This window comes from Rhinopithecus bieti, unplaced genomic scaffold, assembly GCF_001698545.2.
Source record: "Rhinopithecus bieti isolate Rb0 unplaced genomic scaffold, ASM169854v2 scaffold_77291, whole genome shotgun sequence".
NCBI classification, from domain to species: Eukaryota; Metazoa; Chordata; class Mammalia; order Primates; family Cercopithecidae; genus Rhinopithecus; species Rhinopithecus bieti.
The window spans coordinates 754,571-772,309 of record NW_016829743.1 but is presented as its reverse complement, the minus strand read 5'-3'; the positions used below and the strand labels follow the sequence as shown (position 1 = coordinate 772,309).

General features: G+C 43.0%; 1 protein-coding gene across 2 annotated transcripts in view; it reads left to right on the top strand.

Annotated features, from left to right (window-relative positions):
* Positions 1–4,613: 4,613 nt before the first annotated feature.
* ATP1A4 (ATPase Na+/K+ transporting subunit alpha 4) overlaps positions 4,614–17,739 on the top strand; it is a 34,954-nt gene continuing 21,828 nt past the window's right edge. The window contains exons 1-7 of one of the 2 annotated variants that reach the window (XM_017864856.1): positions 4,614–5,242; positions 6,243–6,302; positions 8,112–8,315; positions 9,134–9,247; positions 12,143–12,277; positions 12,553–12,670; positions 17,293–17,561. In XM_017864856.1, the coding sequence (XP_017720345.1) occupies positions 5,096–5,242; positions 6,243–6,302; positions 8,112–8,315; positions 9,134–9,247; positions 12,143–12,277; positions 12,553–12,670; positions 17,293–17,561 (1,047 nt within the window). In that variant the 5' untranslated portion in view covers positions 4,614–5,095. The remainder of the gene's footprint in view (positions 5,243–6,242; positions 6,303–8,111; positions 8,316–9,133; positions 9,248–12,142; positions 12,278–12,552; positions 12,671–17,292; positions 17,562–17,739) is intronic. The other variant, XM_017864855.1, reaches the window with a different exon arrangement.

Sequence of the window (17,739 nt, the reverse complement as noted above, 5' to 3'; positions counted from 1 at the left end):
AATTAGCCAGGTGTGTTGGCCCACACCTATGGTCCCAGTTGCTCGGGAGGCTGAGGGAGGAGGATCACTTGAGTCTGAGAGGTTGAAGCTGCAATGAGCCATGATTGGTCCACTACACTCCAGCCTGGGTAACAGAGCAAGCCTCTGTTTCAAAAAATAAAAATAAATAAATAAATAAATAAATAAATAAATAAATAAATAATCTAAATAAATAAAAACTTTGTGTTTTAGGAAGCGTAACTCCCTAAAAATCCAAGAAATTCAACCAATACAAAGCAACAGCATCAATAGCAAAAAAAATCCTAGAAGCAATAACTTCAAAGTTACAGGGTACATGATACCAGTTTTCAAAGAATCAAATGTATCCCTAAATATTAGAGAGACAGAAAATACAGCATAAAGAGCTTCTATTTACAATAGAATGAAAACAAATTATACTCAGGGTTTACCATGTGCAGCATATAGTAATTATTAAAGAAAATTTAAAAGTACAATGAAAGAAATTTAAAAAACATGAATTCATGGAAAGCTAAACTTGACTGCCATTTGGGAAAGCAGAATGTAGTAAAGATAAAAATAAGTTACTATGGAAGAGTCAATTCAATATCAATTAAAATCCTCGCTATATTTTTATAAAACATGACATATGGGTTGTGACATTCAGCTGCAAGAGTAATCAGGCACAGGGAATCTCAGGGGTTTTTTTCTAAGTAATTATGAAGCAAATGAATAGATCACTGATGCTAACATATTTACCCCAACAGATTTTAAAACACATCAGACCACTGGCCGGGCGCAGTGGCTCACACCTGTAATACCAGCACTTTGGGAGGCTGAGGTCGGCAGATCACGAGGTCAGGAGTTCAAGACTAGCCTGGCCAACATAGTGAGACCCCATCTTTACTAAAAATACAAAAATTAGCCAGACATGGTGGCGCATGTCTGTATTCCCAGCTACTCAGGAGGCTGAGACAGGAGAATCGCTTGAACCGGGTAGGTGGAGGTTGCAGTGAACCGAGATTACACCACTGCACTCCAGCTTGGGCAACAGAGTGAGACTTTGTCTCAAAAATTAAAAAAAGAAAAAAAGAAAAAATCAGACGAAAGTGGCAATTATCAAAACTTTGTAGCATTAAGATAAAACCTGAAAACTCATCAGTCATTCAACATCTATTCAGGGACTATTTGTGGACCAGCTGCTCTGTGCCAAGCACTATCCTAGGAGCCAGGTATACAGCTGAGAAAAAAACAGGGAAGGTCCCTAGGGTCATGGAGAACCAGACAAGCCAACAAGACAAGTCAATCAGACAAGTCAACAGTTAATGGGCAGGATCATTTCAGAGGGAGAGAAGTGTTGTGAAGACTGAAAGTGATAGAGAGAGGGCTGGCGCCGGAGGGGCTGTTTTGGATTTAACTATGAGAGAAGGCCTCTCGGAAGAGGTGGACTTTTGAGCTAAGATCTCTAGAACAAAATGAGGCTTCTAAAAATTGATTGTATCTCCATAAAGTTGCTTTTGGGCAATCCCCATGTGCAAGACTGAGACAAGTGTTACTGTCGCATGGATGATGCATAGAAAAACATAGGAATCTTAACTTTAATTCTAACCTTGTTCTTAAGAATTTTGTGTTCATCTACATTAAACACAAAGACTGGAAGAAAACATTTGTAATGTATGTGACAAGGGTTTCCTACAAATCAATATAAAAAAGAAAACAATGGAAAATTGGGCAAATTGTGAGAATGACAATTCACAAAATAAATAAATAAAGTCCAAGACCAGGCATGGTGGCTCATGCCTGTAATCCCAGCACTTTGGAAGGCCCAGGTGGGCGGATCACCCAAGGTCAGGAGTTCGAGATCAGCCTGGCCAACATGGCGAAACCCCATCTCTACTAAAAAATACAAAAAAATCAGCTGGGTATGGTGGCTTGTGCCTGTAGTCTCAGCTACTTAAGAGGCTGAGGCACGAGAATCACTTGATCCCAGGCGGTGGAGGTTGCAGTGAGCCTGAGATCACACCACTGCACTCCAGCCTGTTGAAAGAAGGAAGGAAGGAAGGAAGGAAGGAAGGAAGGAAGGAAGGAAGGAAAGGAAAGGAAAGAAAGAAAGAAAGAAAGAAAGAAAGAAAGAAAGAAAGAAAGAAAGAAAGAAAGAAAGAAAGACATGAAGGAAGAAGGAAGGAAGGAAGGAAGGAAGGGGAAAAACCAGAAAGCCAGTAAACATAAGACAAAATGCTCACATTGACAATTTTAAAATGCAAATTAAAACTACAAGATATCAAAGTTCATTGATTATAATAGTAAAAATCAAGGTCATCTAGCATAATCAAAGGCGTGGAGGGTGGACATTCTTGTATCTTGTTGTTGGGATGTAGATAGATAAACCCTTTTAAAGACCAATTGGCAGAATCTTTTAAGATTGTTAATGAGTGTACTCTATGATTCAGCAACAGGAACTGATTCTACAGAAATAGAAGCTCAAGGGCCACATTCTGTGTGCAAGAATGACACTAACTATTTTATTAATGGTTAAAAAATGGAAAATATCTCATAAATCCATCAGTAATGGGAATGATTGAATACAGCATGGTCAATACAGAATGTGGAAGCCTCACAGCACTGAAAAAAATAAGCTTTATGTACATGACAGGTTGATAGAGAGTTGAATGATGGTATAAAAGTTGAAAAATATCTCCTTTTAGATATCTATTTGTATAAACATAGAAAAAAGACTGGAAGGACATGCAGCACATTGTTACTAGCAGTAACTTCAGCAGTGGGGGAGAATCTGAGTTTGGAGAGAGGGAAGGTGGGGCTTTCAATTTTATCTTATACATTTTAATAGAGAAGAAAATCCAATCTGTTAAAGAAATAGACGATCATTTATCCCAGCTGGGAAGGGAACATTTCTATTTCTGAATATTGAAGGAGGATTGCATCAGCACCAAGATGAATGTTTCCAGATACAGTCATATTTTAAAAAAGCATGCCCAACGAAAATGCAATTAAATAAATATCAGGCCAGGCTTGGAGGCTCACTTATGTAATCCCAACACTTTGGGAGGCCGAGGCCAAGGATTGCTTGAGCCCAGGAGTTTGAGACTAGCCTGGGCAACACAGGCAGACCCTGTCTTTACTAAAATAAAAAAAAAAAACTTTAGCTAGGCGTGGGGGCACACGTCTGTGGTCCCAGCTACTTGTGAGGCTCTGGTGGGAGGATCACTTGGACCTGGGAGGTTGACGCTAGTGTAAGCCATAATCGTATCACTACACTCCAGCCTGGGCAACAAAGTGAGATCCTGTCTCAAAAAGTAAATAAGCAAATATCAAACAACAGAAAGGGAAAATCTATGTGACATGCATAATTGAAAATATATATAATGGTTGATAGAAATGTATAGATGCTTCAGATTATTCTTGGAAGGAGGTGGAATCCTATGGACATGCAAAACATATATACAAATAATATAGTCAAAGCACTTACTGAGACACCAGAGAAGGCCAATGGAAGAGATAAGTACATCATTTTACAATGAGAAAATGCAACGCTGTCACATGGAAAAGCATATTTTTACTCTCACTGAGAAGAGCTGCATTTTAAGCCACAAATAAAACTTCTGCTACTGAATTCAAGCTACCTATTGAGCACATACTATATATGTCACATAGTGCCTTTTGTAGAGCACCTCACTTAAGGTTGAAGGCATCGTCTTTTACAAACAAGAAAAGAAAGGTACAGAGGTTAGGTAACTTGCTCAAAGCCACACAGCTGACAAGTGGAGGAGCCGAGATTGAAATCTAGGACTGGTTCCAGAGCCCAAAATCTGATCTATTCTGCTAGCTGATCTCCTAAAATTAAAAGATCAAACCCAATGTTGGTGGAAAAGTGTGCCTCACTAAAAAAACATACTCACACACAGAGTACCTGCTTTTTCTTTTTTTGAGATGGAGTCTCAAAAACAGACTGGAGAATATTAGTCCATACTGCAGCTGCACCATTTTGTAAGCTCCCTGCTATGGTTTTTGTTTTGTTTGTTTGTTTTGTTTGTTTAAGATGGAGTCACTCTGTCACTGAGGCTGGAGTGCAGTGATGCAATCTCAACTCACTGCAACCTCTGCCTCCTGGATTCAGATGTTTCTCCTGCCTCAGCCTCCCCAGCAGCTGGAATTACAGGCGCCCGCCACCACACCCAGCTAATTTTTGTATTTTTAGTAGAGATGGGGTTTCACCATGTTGGCCAGGATGGTCTCAATTTCCTGACCTCGTGATCCACCTGCCTCGACCTCCCAAAATGTTGGGATTACAGGCGTGAGCCACTGCGCCTGGCTGAGTACCCGCTTTATTTTTGAGTCAGCTGTTTGGGATACCTCTAAGCCTCCAAAGTCTGCAGGACCACACAAGAACTTTGTTCTAGTTCTGCCCTCAGACTGAAACTCTCTCTGTAGCAGGGCCTGGTCCAATCGTCCTCAAACCCAAAGACTGAGACTTCTAGGTTCTTGGTTAAAACCTTCATGAGGGCTTTGCAACAGCAGACCTGGACGATCACCAAGGCAAGACTTCTGGATTCTTGGTTAGAACTTTCACGAGGCCTTTGTGATGCCAGACCTGGGTCATTGCCCCGGCAACCACAGGGCCTGGGACTAGGGGGTTCCAGGGTCCCTGAAGCTCACTCTGCCTCCTCACTCTCACTGCATTTCCCACCTGCCCGTGGACCCTGCTGCATCTTCATCACTGAGGCAACTGTTTAAGCTTCACCTCCTGTTTCCTGAGGCCCTCACTGCATTTCCTCACCTCTACCTCTTCATCCTTCCACCCTAGACTCCTCTCCTCCCTCCTCCCTCACTCCTGACTCTTCCTCCTCCCAGCGGACCACTCGAGGACCGCTGGGTCTCTCCTCCCTCACTCCCCTTCCCCTCTCTCACCTTCACCACCCAACGCCTCCCTCCATGCCTCTTTCTTTCTGCTCCCTCATTCTCTCCCCATCACTCTCTTCTCGTGGCCCCCTTGCCCACAACCCCTCTTCCCTTCCCCTTCCCTCACTCTCTCAGCTTTCTTCCCACAGTTGAGCTTGGGCAGCTCGTTCTGGGGATAGCTATGGGGCTTCGGGGAAAGAAATGGACAGTGGCTTCCCAAGACCAGAATCCAAGCCGAAGACCTAAAAAGGGGCCTAACAAGAAAAAAATGGTGAAGAGGAAAAAACAGAAGAGCAATATGGAGGAACTGAAGAAGGAAGTGGTCATGGTGAGGTCACCCAAAGTGGGCGCTGACAGCTGCCCTCTGAAAACACTCCTCTACATATTTTTAACATCTTACCTTGAGAATGAAACACACAGGCCAGAGCCACATCTCTTCTCTGTTAGGTTTTGGAGGGAAGGAGAGGGTTAAAAAAAAAAAGAAAGAAAAAGAAAAAGACACACACAAAGAGACAGGGCAGCTCAACAACAAACACAGGTATATTGTAGACACCTGCGGAAGTGGGGGACCAGCTTCATTCCACAGTCCACTGCCACTTACAGGCTGGGGTACTTTTACGGATGGGCGGGAGGGGTCTGGGCTGTATGGCCTGCTGCCTGGCAGGATATTGATAAGATGTTCTCATGATGAGGTGATTTTTGGCCCTTATTTCCACAGAATATGATCATGATATTCCTTGGACCTTTGCCCAGCAGGATGTGATAGGGATGTTTCTTTCGTGGGGCCTTTGTCTTTAACTATGCCTTTGTCTGCCTTGTGGTCAGGTGGTTAGACAGGCTGTTTCTCCCGCCCGAACCCCCATGAAATGTTTCACTTTGACCAAAGTCTGTAAAATAGTGGGGAGCTAGGCTGGGCATGGTGGCTCACATCTGTAATCCCAGCACTTTGGGAGGCTAAGGCGGGCAGATCACCTGAGGTCAGGAGTTCGAGACCAGCCTGGCCAACATGGTGAAACCTCTCCTCTAAAAATACAAAAATCAGTCAGGCGTGGTGATGGGCACCCATAATCCCAGCTGCTCGGGAGGCTGAGGCAGGAGAATCACCTGAATCCGGGAGGCAGAGGTAGCAGTGAGTCGAGATCATACCACTGCACTCCAGCCTGGGCAACAGAGTGACTCCCTTTCAAAAAAAAAAAAAAAAATTGCAAGGAGCTTACAAAATGGTACAGTTGCAGTTTGGACTAACATTCTCCAGTCTGTTTCTACCCCTCTCCCTGGAAATGACCTGGGCCACCGCCTGTCCCTCAATGCCTCTACTGTCCCCTCAGGATGATCACAAATTAACCTTGGAAGAACTGAGCGCCAAGTACTCTGTGGACCTGACAAAGGTGAGTAAGAAGCTCCCTGAGGAGGCAGAGAGTCTCCAGCTCCAACTGTGAGGCCGCCAGGACAAAAGCTGAACTAGGAATCCAGCCCCCTAACTTCAAGTCCAATGTTCCCACCCCTCACCCTCTGCCTGGCCACATTCCATGGACACTACCTGGAAAAAGCTAAAAATGGTAACTACCCCCAAAGAGAGTTTAGGACTAGATAAGAGAGTAAGAATGCTTTAGGGCAGTGCTGGTCAAACGTCTTATCCTTAGGTCTCCTTTACACTCTTAGAATTTATCTAGGACTGCAAAGATCTTGTGCTTATGTGGCTTACGTCTGTCTATATTTACCATATTAGAAATTAAAATTGACAGTTTTAAAATGTATTTCTCAATTCATTTAAAATAACAAAACAGTATCATATATTCATATATAATATGTTTTGACAAATAGCTGTATTTTTCAAAACAAAAAAATTAGCAGCATCTTACATTTTTGCAAACTTCTTCAATGTCTTGCTTTTCAATAGAAGATAGCTAGATTCTCAAATATTTTCCGTATAAAATCTGTTGTGATGTCATGCCAGCTGGCCTTCAGAAAATTCCACTATATACTCTTAAGAAAATGAGTAAAAAAAAGGCTAACAATGATTTAGTATTACTATGAAAATTGACCTTGTGGACCTCCTGAAACGGTCTTGGGGCCCCTCGGGTGTTTCAGGCAGAGGTTGGGGAGTGGCTGATGGGGACTGGCAGGTTCTACTATCATTTTCATTAACAGGAAAAAGCACATAAGCTTGTGCACAAGAGTGGAATGAGAATCTATGCATTTATGTTTTTTGTTGGTGTTCTTTTCTATTTATGTTTTTCAAAACTTTATGGGCCAGGTGCCATGGCTCACACCTATAATCCAAGGCAGGCAGATCACTTGAGGTCAGGAGTTCAAGACCAGCTGGCCAACATGGTGAAACCCCATCTCTACTCAAAATACAAAAATTATCCAGGCATGGTGGCACACAACTGTAATCTCAGCTACTTGGGAGGCTGAGGCAGGAGAATAACTTGAACGCAGAAGAATCACTTGAACCTGGGAGATAGAGGTTGCAGTAAGCCAAGATCACGCCACTGCACTCCAGCCTGGGTGACAGAGCGAGACTCTGTCTCAAAAAAAAAAATGGATATGTAGATGTACATATTTATGGTATACATGTAATATTCTGATATAAGGATACAATGTGTAATGATCAAATTAGGGTATTTAGGATAACCTCAAATATTTATCATTTCTTTGCATGGGAACATTCCAAAGCCACTCCTCTAATTATTTTGATATCTATAATAAATTATTAACTATAGTTGCCCTACTGTGCTAGCAAACACTAGGTCTTATTCCAAGTTGGAGAGTCAAAGTGTGGGTGTTAATATGTTATCAACATTAAGTATTATATTTCATCATGACATTGGCCCTGCACATTATAATTATCTGTATGTATTTATCTCCCCACTGGAGCACCTTAAGGGTGGGGACCATTCTTACTCAAGTTGGTATCCTCAGCACCTAGGACCCAAGATAGGTTCTCAAGTTCCAAAAGGTTTGTGAATCAATCCATAAACAAAAACTTTCCTATGTAAGCATGCTAAATGACATCCCTCCTGTAATGCAAATTTTAAAACCTCACCTTATCTAGGAAGAACTTCCAGACTGACCTTCCGAAAGCGTCTCTAGTCCCTAGACCCGTCCTGGGGCTCCAAATGTCAGGTTCCCCTTTGTAATGGCTGTTCCTCTTTTCACAGCTCTCTCTCCAACCCTATTTCTTTTCTACACAGGGCCATAGCCACCAAATGGCAAAGGAAATCCTGACTCGAGATGGACCCAATACCCTTACCCCACCCCCTACCACTCCAGAATGGGTCAAATTCTGTAAGCAACTGTTTGGAGGCTTCTCCCTCCTACTATGGACTGGGGCCATTCTCTGCTTTGTGGCCTACGGCATCCAGATATATTTCAATGAGGAGCCTGCAAAAGACAACGTGAGTCTGTTCAGCTACTACTAGCCAGCCCTATCTCTGCTCAGCCCCAGACACTCTTGCTTAGCAGTCTAGCACTCCTGAAGTCCTCTGGCCCAAATCCCTAATAACATTATCACATTAATGTAATAATTGCATTACATTAAAGTCATAATATAATAAATGTACATTAATTATAAATGTAATTGATTATAATTAATTGCAATGTAATTCATTAATTTGATTGTAATCAATGTAATTAATTGCAAAATATAATTAAATGTGCATTAATATAATAAATGTACATTACATAATAATGTAATAAATGTACATTAATGTAATAAACTAAAATCCCTAATACTCCCAGCACTTTCTAAGTGGCATCTTGGTTCCTCTCACCTTTTATCTAAAAAGCTTCTGGTCCAGTTCCTTGAGATGCATAATGTCCCCAAAAAAATTGCTGTTCTTTGACGACCTTCCCAATTGATCCCCAAAGCACTTTGCAGTCCCTTTCTCTTCTCCACAATTTTAACCTTATCTCCTTCCTCCAGCCTCCCTCACGATCCGCTCCCTCCATCCAGAAATTAGCCTTCCTGGAGAGAAAGATACAGGCCTTCTGTGACCAGGAATTTTGCTGATGGCTCACCATGGCTCAGGGTTGCTTTACCAGGAAGCCAAGTGTACTGGCCCCACCTCAGATTCTTCTCTATCCCTCTGCTCTCAACTCAGTCCTATGGTCTCTTACACCTGGTGAAATGGCCATGCCCCTTGCAAACTGATTTTCTGAGGATGAAGAGGAAGACAAGGCCCCACTGATAAATGCTTTCTTTCCCCACCCCCAGCTCTACCTGAGCATCGTACTCTCCGTCGTGGTCATCATCACCGGCTGCTTCTCCTATTATCAGGAGGCCAAGAGCTCCAAGATCATGGAGTCTTTTAAGAACATGGTGCCTCAGGTAGGATTGGAGTGGGAGGATCTAGTGGGACGAGGAGCAGGATATGGCCAAATACACAATGATGAAGTCCCATGGAAAATTATATCCTACGACGAGTGAGCTGAGTCAGGTTGGTGATGAGGAGGTCAAGGTACTCTGTTAGTCCTTAAAAGTACCTGGAAAAGCTGTGAAACCCTGAGAAAGACATAATGTCATCTATGAAGTGGTCTGATCTAGAAGGTAGAATCTGAATCTGAAGAAGAAACACCATATAAACCCCAAATAAGAACATTCTATTTTTTTAAAGAGACAAGTGTTGGTGGGTCTGGGAGGGGGGTGAAGTGGGTGGGCTGGATTCTTCAAATGTCAGTGACCTCAAAGACAAAGAACAGCTGTGGGGATGTTCCAGATTAGACAGACCAGGCATCGTGGCTCACGCCTGTAATCCCAGCACTCTGGGAGGCTGAGGCAACAGGATCACCCAGGAGTTTGAGACGCTATCTCTACAAAAATAAAATAAAATAAAATAAAATAAAATAAAATAGCTGGTCTACATCTGTAGTCCAAGCTACACAGGCAGCTGAGGCAGGAGGATTACTTGAACCCAGAAATTTAAGTCTGCAGTGAACTATGACTAACCTGGGCAAGACCCTACCTCAAAAAAAAAAAAAAAAAAAAAAAGGCTGAAGAGGCATGACAACTATGCCAAGGGTGGTGGCTCCCGCCTGTAATCCCAACCATTTGGGGGAGGGGAGGCAAGAGGACTGCTTGAGTCCAGGAGTTCAAGACAAGCCTGAGTAGTATAGCGAGACCTTATCTCTACAAAAAATTTAAAAATTAGCTGAGCATGCCTGTAGTGCCAGCTACTCAGGACGCTGAGGTGGGAGGATTGCTTGAGCACAGAAGACAGAGATCACGTGCCTTTGCACTCCAGCCTGGTGACAGAGAGAGATGCTGTCTCAAAAAAAAAGACACGGACATGGCAACTAAATGCAATATCTAACCCTAGATCTGATTCTGTGCCAGAGGAGAAAATAATGCTTTATTTTTACTTTTTATTTTGAGCTTTTATTTTAGGTTCAGGGATATATGTGCAGGTTTATTTTATAAGTAAACTGTGTGTCACAGGGATTTGGTGTACAAATTATTTCATCACCCAGGTAATAAGCATAGTACCTGATAGGTACTTTTTCTATCCTCACCCTCCTCCCACCCTCCACTCTCAAGTAGGCCTTGGTGTCTGTTGTTCTCCTTCTTTGTGTCCATATGTACTCAGTGTTTAGCTTCCAGTTATAAGTGAGAAGATAAGGTATTTGGTTTTCTGTTCCTGTTAGTTTGCTTAGGACAATGTCCTCCAGCTCCACTGAAAATAATGCTTTAAAGGATGTATTGGGTCCACTGGCAAAACTGGAATGCTGACAGATTAATACAGTAGATTAAAGTATCAGTGTGAAACTTACTGAAATTGATAACTACATTGTGGTTATTTAAGATAATATCTTAATTCTTAGGAAATACACATGAAGTTTTTAGGATAAAAGATCATGATGTAGGTAACTTACCCTCAAGTAGTTCAGGAAAAGAGTATACACACACACACACACACACACACACACAGGGAGAGAGAGAGAGAGAGGATGAAAACAAATGACAGAGTAACTGGGGTGAAATGTTAATAGGTGAATCTGGATAAAGGTGATGTAGGTGTTCTTGGTACTATTTTTATTCTTGCAACTTTTCTGAAAGTTTAAAATTATTTCAAGTTAAATGTTTTTTAAAGGTACCTGGAAAGAATACAACGGTAAACAGAGGTTCCTAGGCACAGGGCTGGGAACTTGCAAAGGAATAGTCTCCACGTTTTCCCAAGAATATGATCGTGTTCCAGTAGTATAGCCCAGGATTTCCTTCTCTCTTTGGTATCACTTAATTCCTTCCTTGGGTAAGAGTTTTGGGACAAAGTGTTTGGGCAGTTTTGGAGACTAGGAGTTTAGAGACGGTCAGTTAGCTTTTGCTACCTAACAAGCTACCCCAAAACTTAGTAGCTTAAAATAGCAAACTCCTATTTCTTATAATTCTGTGGTTGTGCTGTTGTTCTGATCTAAGCTGACCTCAGCTGGGGTTGGATGGTCTTAGATGACCTCATTCACATGTCTGGGCCCTCAGCTAAGATGACTGAGACAGTTGGAGCCTTTTTCTTCGTGATCTCTCTTTTTACAGAGAGGTTAGCTTGGGCTTGTTCATATGGTGGCAGGGGATTCTCAGAAACAGGAATGCAAGCCCCAGCACGAAAGCACTTTTTTTTTATTTTTTGAGACAGGGTCTCACTCTGTCGCCCAGACTGAAGTGTAGTGACATGATCATGGCTCACTGCAGCCTTAACCTTCCGGGCTCAAGCGAGCCTCCAACTTTAGCCTCCCAAACAGCTGGGACTACAGGTGCATGCCACCACACTTGCCTAATTTTTTTTCATTTTTTGTAGAGACAAGGTCTCACTATATTGCCCAGTCTGGTCTTAAACTCCTGGGTTCAAGCAGTCCTCCTACCTCAGCCTCCCAATGTGCTGGGATTATAGGTGTGAGCCCCCAGTCCCAGCCTGAAAGCACTTTTTAAACTCTTCTTCCCATCACATTCATTCTATGGGCCAAAGCAAGTCACATGGCCAAGCCCAGGTTTAGGGGTAGAGAGATAGACTCTACCTCTTAACGAGAAGAGCATCAAAGTCACATTGCAAAGGGCCCTGCAAACAGCATCATGGGAATTTGCAATCCACCAAAGACACCTTCAAGAATGATGTGGTGGGTGATAGTAAGAAATGGGAGTAAGGAGGAAGGAGACCAGTAACAGGAGGTTTTAGGCTAAGAGCGGGATGGGGGAAGCCAACACTTTTGGAAATGATCCTGCACTATCCTCCCACAGCAAGCTCTGGTAATTCGAGGAGGAGTGAAAATGCAAATTAATGTACAAGAGGTGGTATTGGGGGACCTGGTGGAAATCAAGAGTGGAGACCGAGTCCCTGCTGACCTCCGGCTTATCTCTGCACAAGGATGTAAGGTAAGGGGATGCAGAAAGCTATGTGAGGGACCCAAGCATGATCTCATGGCAAGGTAGACACCTGTGCTGTTAGAGAAAGTATAAGCTTATTACTCAGAATCTTGAGAAGTTACAAGTGCAGATTTGATGTTAGAGACAATAGACGTTGTGTAAGTGTGTTTCTCTCTGCCTGTCAATGATGACATTGGTGACCAGATGAAGACATGCTATCTTTGTAAATAAATCTGCCCTTTTTCCTATGCTCACCTTACAACCCATCCCCTCTCCCATCCCAGGTGGACAACTCATCCTTGACTGGGGAGTCAGAACCCCAGAGCCGCTCCCCTGACTTCACCCATGAGAACCCTCTGGAGACACGAAACATCTGCTTCTTTTCTACCAACTGTGTGGAAGGTGAATATCGAACCATAAGTAGTATAGATTCAAAAGCAGACACCAAAACATAAAGATTTTAATAACCATCTTCTAAAGGTAGCGGGGTAGGTAAGAGCCAGTTAACAGTCAAGCTTTTCCATCATTCATGAGCTGTATGACCTCTGGTGAAAGGTCAAGGTCATCATTTCCACATTTGCACAATGATAACAGTAAAAGTCGTTACTCCATAGATTTTTGTGTGAATTGAGATAATATATGTAAAATGCCCAGCACAAGGCCTAATACATTGTAAGTGACCTACAATCATTAGCTATTATTTTAGCTTGTAAATGGACTATGCTCTATAAGCTGAAAATGGCACAGAAGGGAGGAAAATTGTTCAGCCCTGCTAAGTCATTCTTCTCCTAAGGTAAACCCTAACTTCTAACTATTCCCCTATCCAAGAGAAGATATTGGCATTGGAAACTTGAATTAACAGAGGTGCCACTTAGACTTTACCACTTAAACTTTCGCTTTGCTCCTAGAATCTAGGAATCCTTGAACTGGGAGACAGTTCTGGCAAAGTGGTAATAAAAAGGGACTGAACATCATTCTGTCAATTTCTCCTTTGCCCTTTTCCCTTAAGGAGGCCTGAAGATTCCATGGAGCACACTTGAAAACCATTATTCATGCTTAAGAACAAATGTTTGATTATCTAAAAATAGTTCTTTTGTTTGTCTTATGTTTTTTGAGATAGAGTCTCTCTGTCACCCAGGCTGGAATGCAGTGGTGTGATCTCAGCTCACTGCAACCTCTGCCTCCCAGGTTCAAGCAATTATTCTGCCTCAGCCTCCTAAGTAGCTGGGATTACAGGTGCCCACCACCATGCCCAGCTATTTTTTGTATTTTTAGTAGAGATGGGGTTTCACCATGTTGGCCAGGTTGGTCTCGAACTCCTGACCTCAAGTGATCTGCCCGCCTCGGCCTCCTAAAGTGCTGAGATTACAGGCATGAGCCACCATGCCACACCTAGAAATAGTTATTTTTTAATTGAATGCATGGTATTTGTTAAATGTTATAAATATTATCTCTAATTCCCACAATGTGCACAATACCAGATATTATCCCTATTTTACACATGGCAGACTAAGGTTCAAAGAAATTAAGCACCATATCCAAGAGTACAGCTCAATAGAAAGGAGGTGGGTCAGGGATTCTAATGTAGGTCTGTCTCCATAGCTCATGCTTCTTCCACAGTCCCTACTCTGTACTGAAAGATTGCTATTTAATTTGAAAATACCTTTAAGAAGAAGAGTCATGTTAAGACAGAATAGACTATGAGAAAGAATCCAACTAGAAAATAATATACATATATTAAAAATGTTTTAAAATTGATTAGACAGCAGCAAGTTAGCAAGCTTTCCCCCAAAACACTAGATGTCTACTATTAGATTTTAGGAAAAAATTTGCCCAAATTTATCCTTACAAAGTAGGGTTTTCATCAACTAAGTACATGTTCAGATAAAGGGTATGGAGGAAAGTGGGTGGTGGCATTTCGACTGGGAAGCAAGGGTCTGTTTAGATAGAAAATGGTTTTGTAGGAGACTAACAAAACCCAAGATGTGGCCAAGAAGGTAGAGCTAGGTTGAAGGAGCTGGGCCGAAGGACTTTCAGTTGAGGTATTTCTCAGCAACTCGCAAACTGATAGCATTTACCCTAGACCAGTTTGCCCTTTAACTTTTACCGTAGACTTTTAACCTTTGCCTTAGACCAATTTGCAGATTAGTAGCATAACTTTAACATTTACCCTTGACTCCCATGTCTCATCACCATAGACCTTGACATGGCTGTGGCACAGACATCTGTTTGGGTTCTCATGCATCTTCAAGGGAGCCCAGGCTATTTCTCTGGCAATATATGGAAGGTGTATGAAGGAGCCAGTCTGGCCTGGGTTGCCGGATGCTTGGCTTTCTCAGCCTTCCCCGAGGTTGACATCAACCCATCCCCTTCTCTAGACACACTGAGATTAATTATTAAATCCCATTTCTCCAATCGTGAGGAAACCATAGCAGAAGGAATAAAATGGAAGAACTAGACTAAACCATGACACAAAATATATGTAGGTGACACCATACTCTACCCACCCTCCCGCACCCGACCCAAAATAGAAAACTCCTCAGCATCTCTCAAGTATTTCAGCATCTTCATTCCACAGGACCCAATATATGCCTTTGGCAACCAGTTTGAAGCCCATCTATAGAATGCCTCGGCCTGGGAACCTTTTCAGGATTCCTCCTCCACATAAACACTGACCTGACCTGTCTGCTCCTTGAGTAGTACCCTGCTCTCAGACTCATACAGCTAAAGACAACCTTAGAAAATGGAGACCACCACGTGCAACAATGTTCGTGGGCGCTCCCAGATTAGAGCTGCCCCTACTAAGTTACAAGCATGATTCTATGTTGGTCCTACTGGAATCCCTAAGTTCATCTAAATGATGAGAAGAAAGAAACTAATTTTCGAGTGCCTATGATGTGCCTAACCTTCTTCTGGACTCTTAAAAATAGTTTAGTAAGTGCTTTCATTCCATTTTAAAGATGAGGAAGCCTGACTCTCAGAGTTTAAGTAACTTGCCCTATTGACAAGAGCTAGTAATTTAGAAAACTGAACTTCCAGCCCTGAGTCTTTCTGCTTTTAAAATAAATGCAGTTTCGGTGATATGCTGCCTGTCTGAGTGATTCTGACTCTGGTTTTAATGGTAGAAATTTCAGTCATTATGGTAAAGCAGGAAGAATTACTTTAAGAAAAAATTTTGTCGTGCCCCTCATTTCAAGGTGAGTAGCCTGCATCATGTGTGTGTAAAGCCAAACATGATGTCCAAGCTGCCCTTCTGACTGGGGCGGTGCTGGTGGAGAGGAAAGAGGGATCTCATAGCACAGAAGCCCAGCTGTTATGGCCCGTGCTACCCAGCAGAGGTCAGACTGGCTCCAGCCAGCAAAGCAGGGAGGGGGCGCAGGTTAGAGCAGGATTTCTCAACCAATCACATTTGGAGCTGGATAATTCTTTGTTGTGCGGGACAGGAGGGCTGTCCTGTGCATGGCAGGATGTTCAGCAGCATCCCTGGCCTCTACCCACCGCATGCCAGTAGCAGCCTTCTCCCACCCCAGTTGTGACAACCAAAAACGTTTCCAAGCATTGCCAAATGTCCCTGGGGAAGGGGGTTGGTGGGTAGGTATTGCCTCCAGTTGAGAACCACTGGGTTAGGGGATAATGGGATGTTGGAACATAGGGCTCCACCAGAAGGGTAACCACTATTCCTGGGATCTAGAAACTCCTTAGCTGCTGAGGAAAATATAAGAACTATATAGGCAATAGAAGATACTCAGATTAAGTATAATAAAGGCCTTCTTGACAGTGAAGGCAATTAGGTAATAAAATTGGGTGTTTCAGGAGACCTGTGAGACCTCTTCAGAGATTTTTCAGACTAGAAGACCTTTATTTGTATAAACTAAATATGAGGAGAGCAGAACATAATGACCTCTCAGAGGGCCTTGAGTCTCCACTTCGTTTTTGACCATTGACAGCTTCCTCTTTGTAGGAACCAAACCAAACAACTTCCTCAATTCAGACTTGGTATGTCTTGGGTGACCATCTCTGATGGAAAAAAAAAAAGAAACAGCTTTTTTTTTTTTTTTTTCCTACACTCACACTGAACACAGGACACTTCTGTGTCCAACATGTAGACAGTTCTCCCCACCAACAACCAGTTCTCCAAAGGACGATGATTGGGTGTCCTATAATTCAATTCAGTTCTGACACAATCCACCTGGAGATAGCATCAGATTCCACACATTAGGGCTCAGCCCCACAAGACAGTCCCTAACTCTAGACACCAATCGCAAGTCCTAGGTTCTGGCCTGGCTGTAAATTTGGGTTCCCATGACTCCCTCCTCAGGTTTGATTAATTTGCTAGAATGGCTCACAGAATTCAGGGAAACACCTTACTTAGGTTTACCCGTTATTATAAAGGATATTACAAGGATACAGATGAACAGTCAAATGGAAGAGATACATAGGGCAAGGCACGTGGGAAGGGGCATGGAGGAGCATCCGTGCCACATCCTGTCCGGGCTGCCCTCCAGTAACTCTCCACATGGTCACACATGTAGACATTTTCCAAACCTTGTCCTGTGGGGTTTTTAATGGATGTTTCATTACATAGGTATAATTGATTACATTATTGGCCATTGGTGATCAACTCAACCTTCATCCCTCCTCCCCTCCAAAGAAGTCAGGCCATGAACTGCAAGTTCCAACTCTCTAATCACATGGTTATCTGCCCTGGCGACCAGCCCCATCCTGTGGCTATCCAGGAACCCACAAAGAGTCACCTCATTAGAACAAAGATACTCCTATCACCCAGGAAACTCCAAGGCATTTAAGAGTTCTACGTCAGACGCTCCTATCATTCAAGAAATTACAAAGGTCTCAGGAGCTCTGTGTCCAGAACTGGGTCAAAGACCAAATATTAGAACAAAAGATTCTCCTAGCACCCCTATCTTCAAGGGTTTTAGAAGTTCTATGTCAGGAAGTGGGGGCAGAGACCAATATCTATACTTCTTATCACAACATCACATTGCCCTCTCCTGCTTCATCCACAGGAACCGCCCGGGGTATTGTGATTGCTACGGGTGACTCCACAGTGATGGGCAGAATTGCCTCCCTGACGTCAGGCCTGGCGGTTGGCCAGACACCTATTGCTGCTGAGATTCAACACTTCATCCATCTGATCACTGTGGTGGCCGTCTTCCTTGGTGTCACTTTTTTTGTGCTGTCACTTCTCTTGGGCTATGGCTGGCTGGAGGCTATCATTTTTCTCATTGGCATCATTGTGGCCAATGTGCCTGAGGGGCTGTTGGCCACGGTCACTGTGAGTAGACAGGGTGGAAAATGGCCTCAGGGCAGACAAATCACCCCAGGGAAAAGGGATCACTAGTATCTCTTTTGTCATTGAACCTCTCAAGTGCAGAGCCTTCCTGATATGTACCTGGGTATCAGGAATAATTTAGTTCTCAATATTACACTGACTCCTTCTGCCCATATATTTT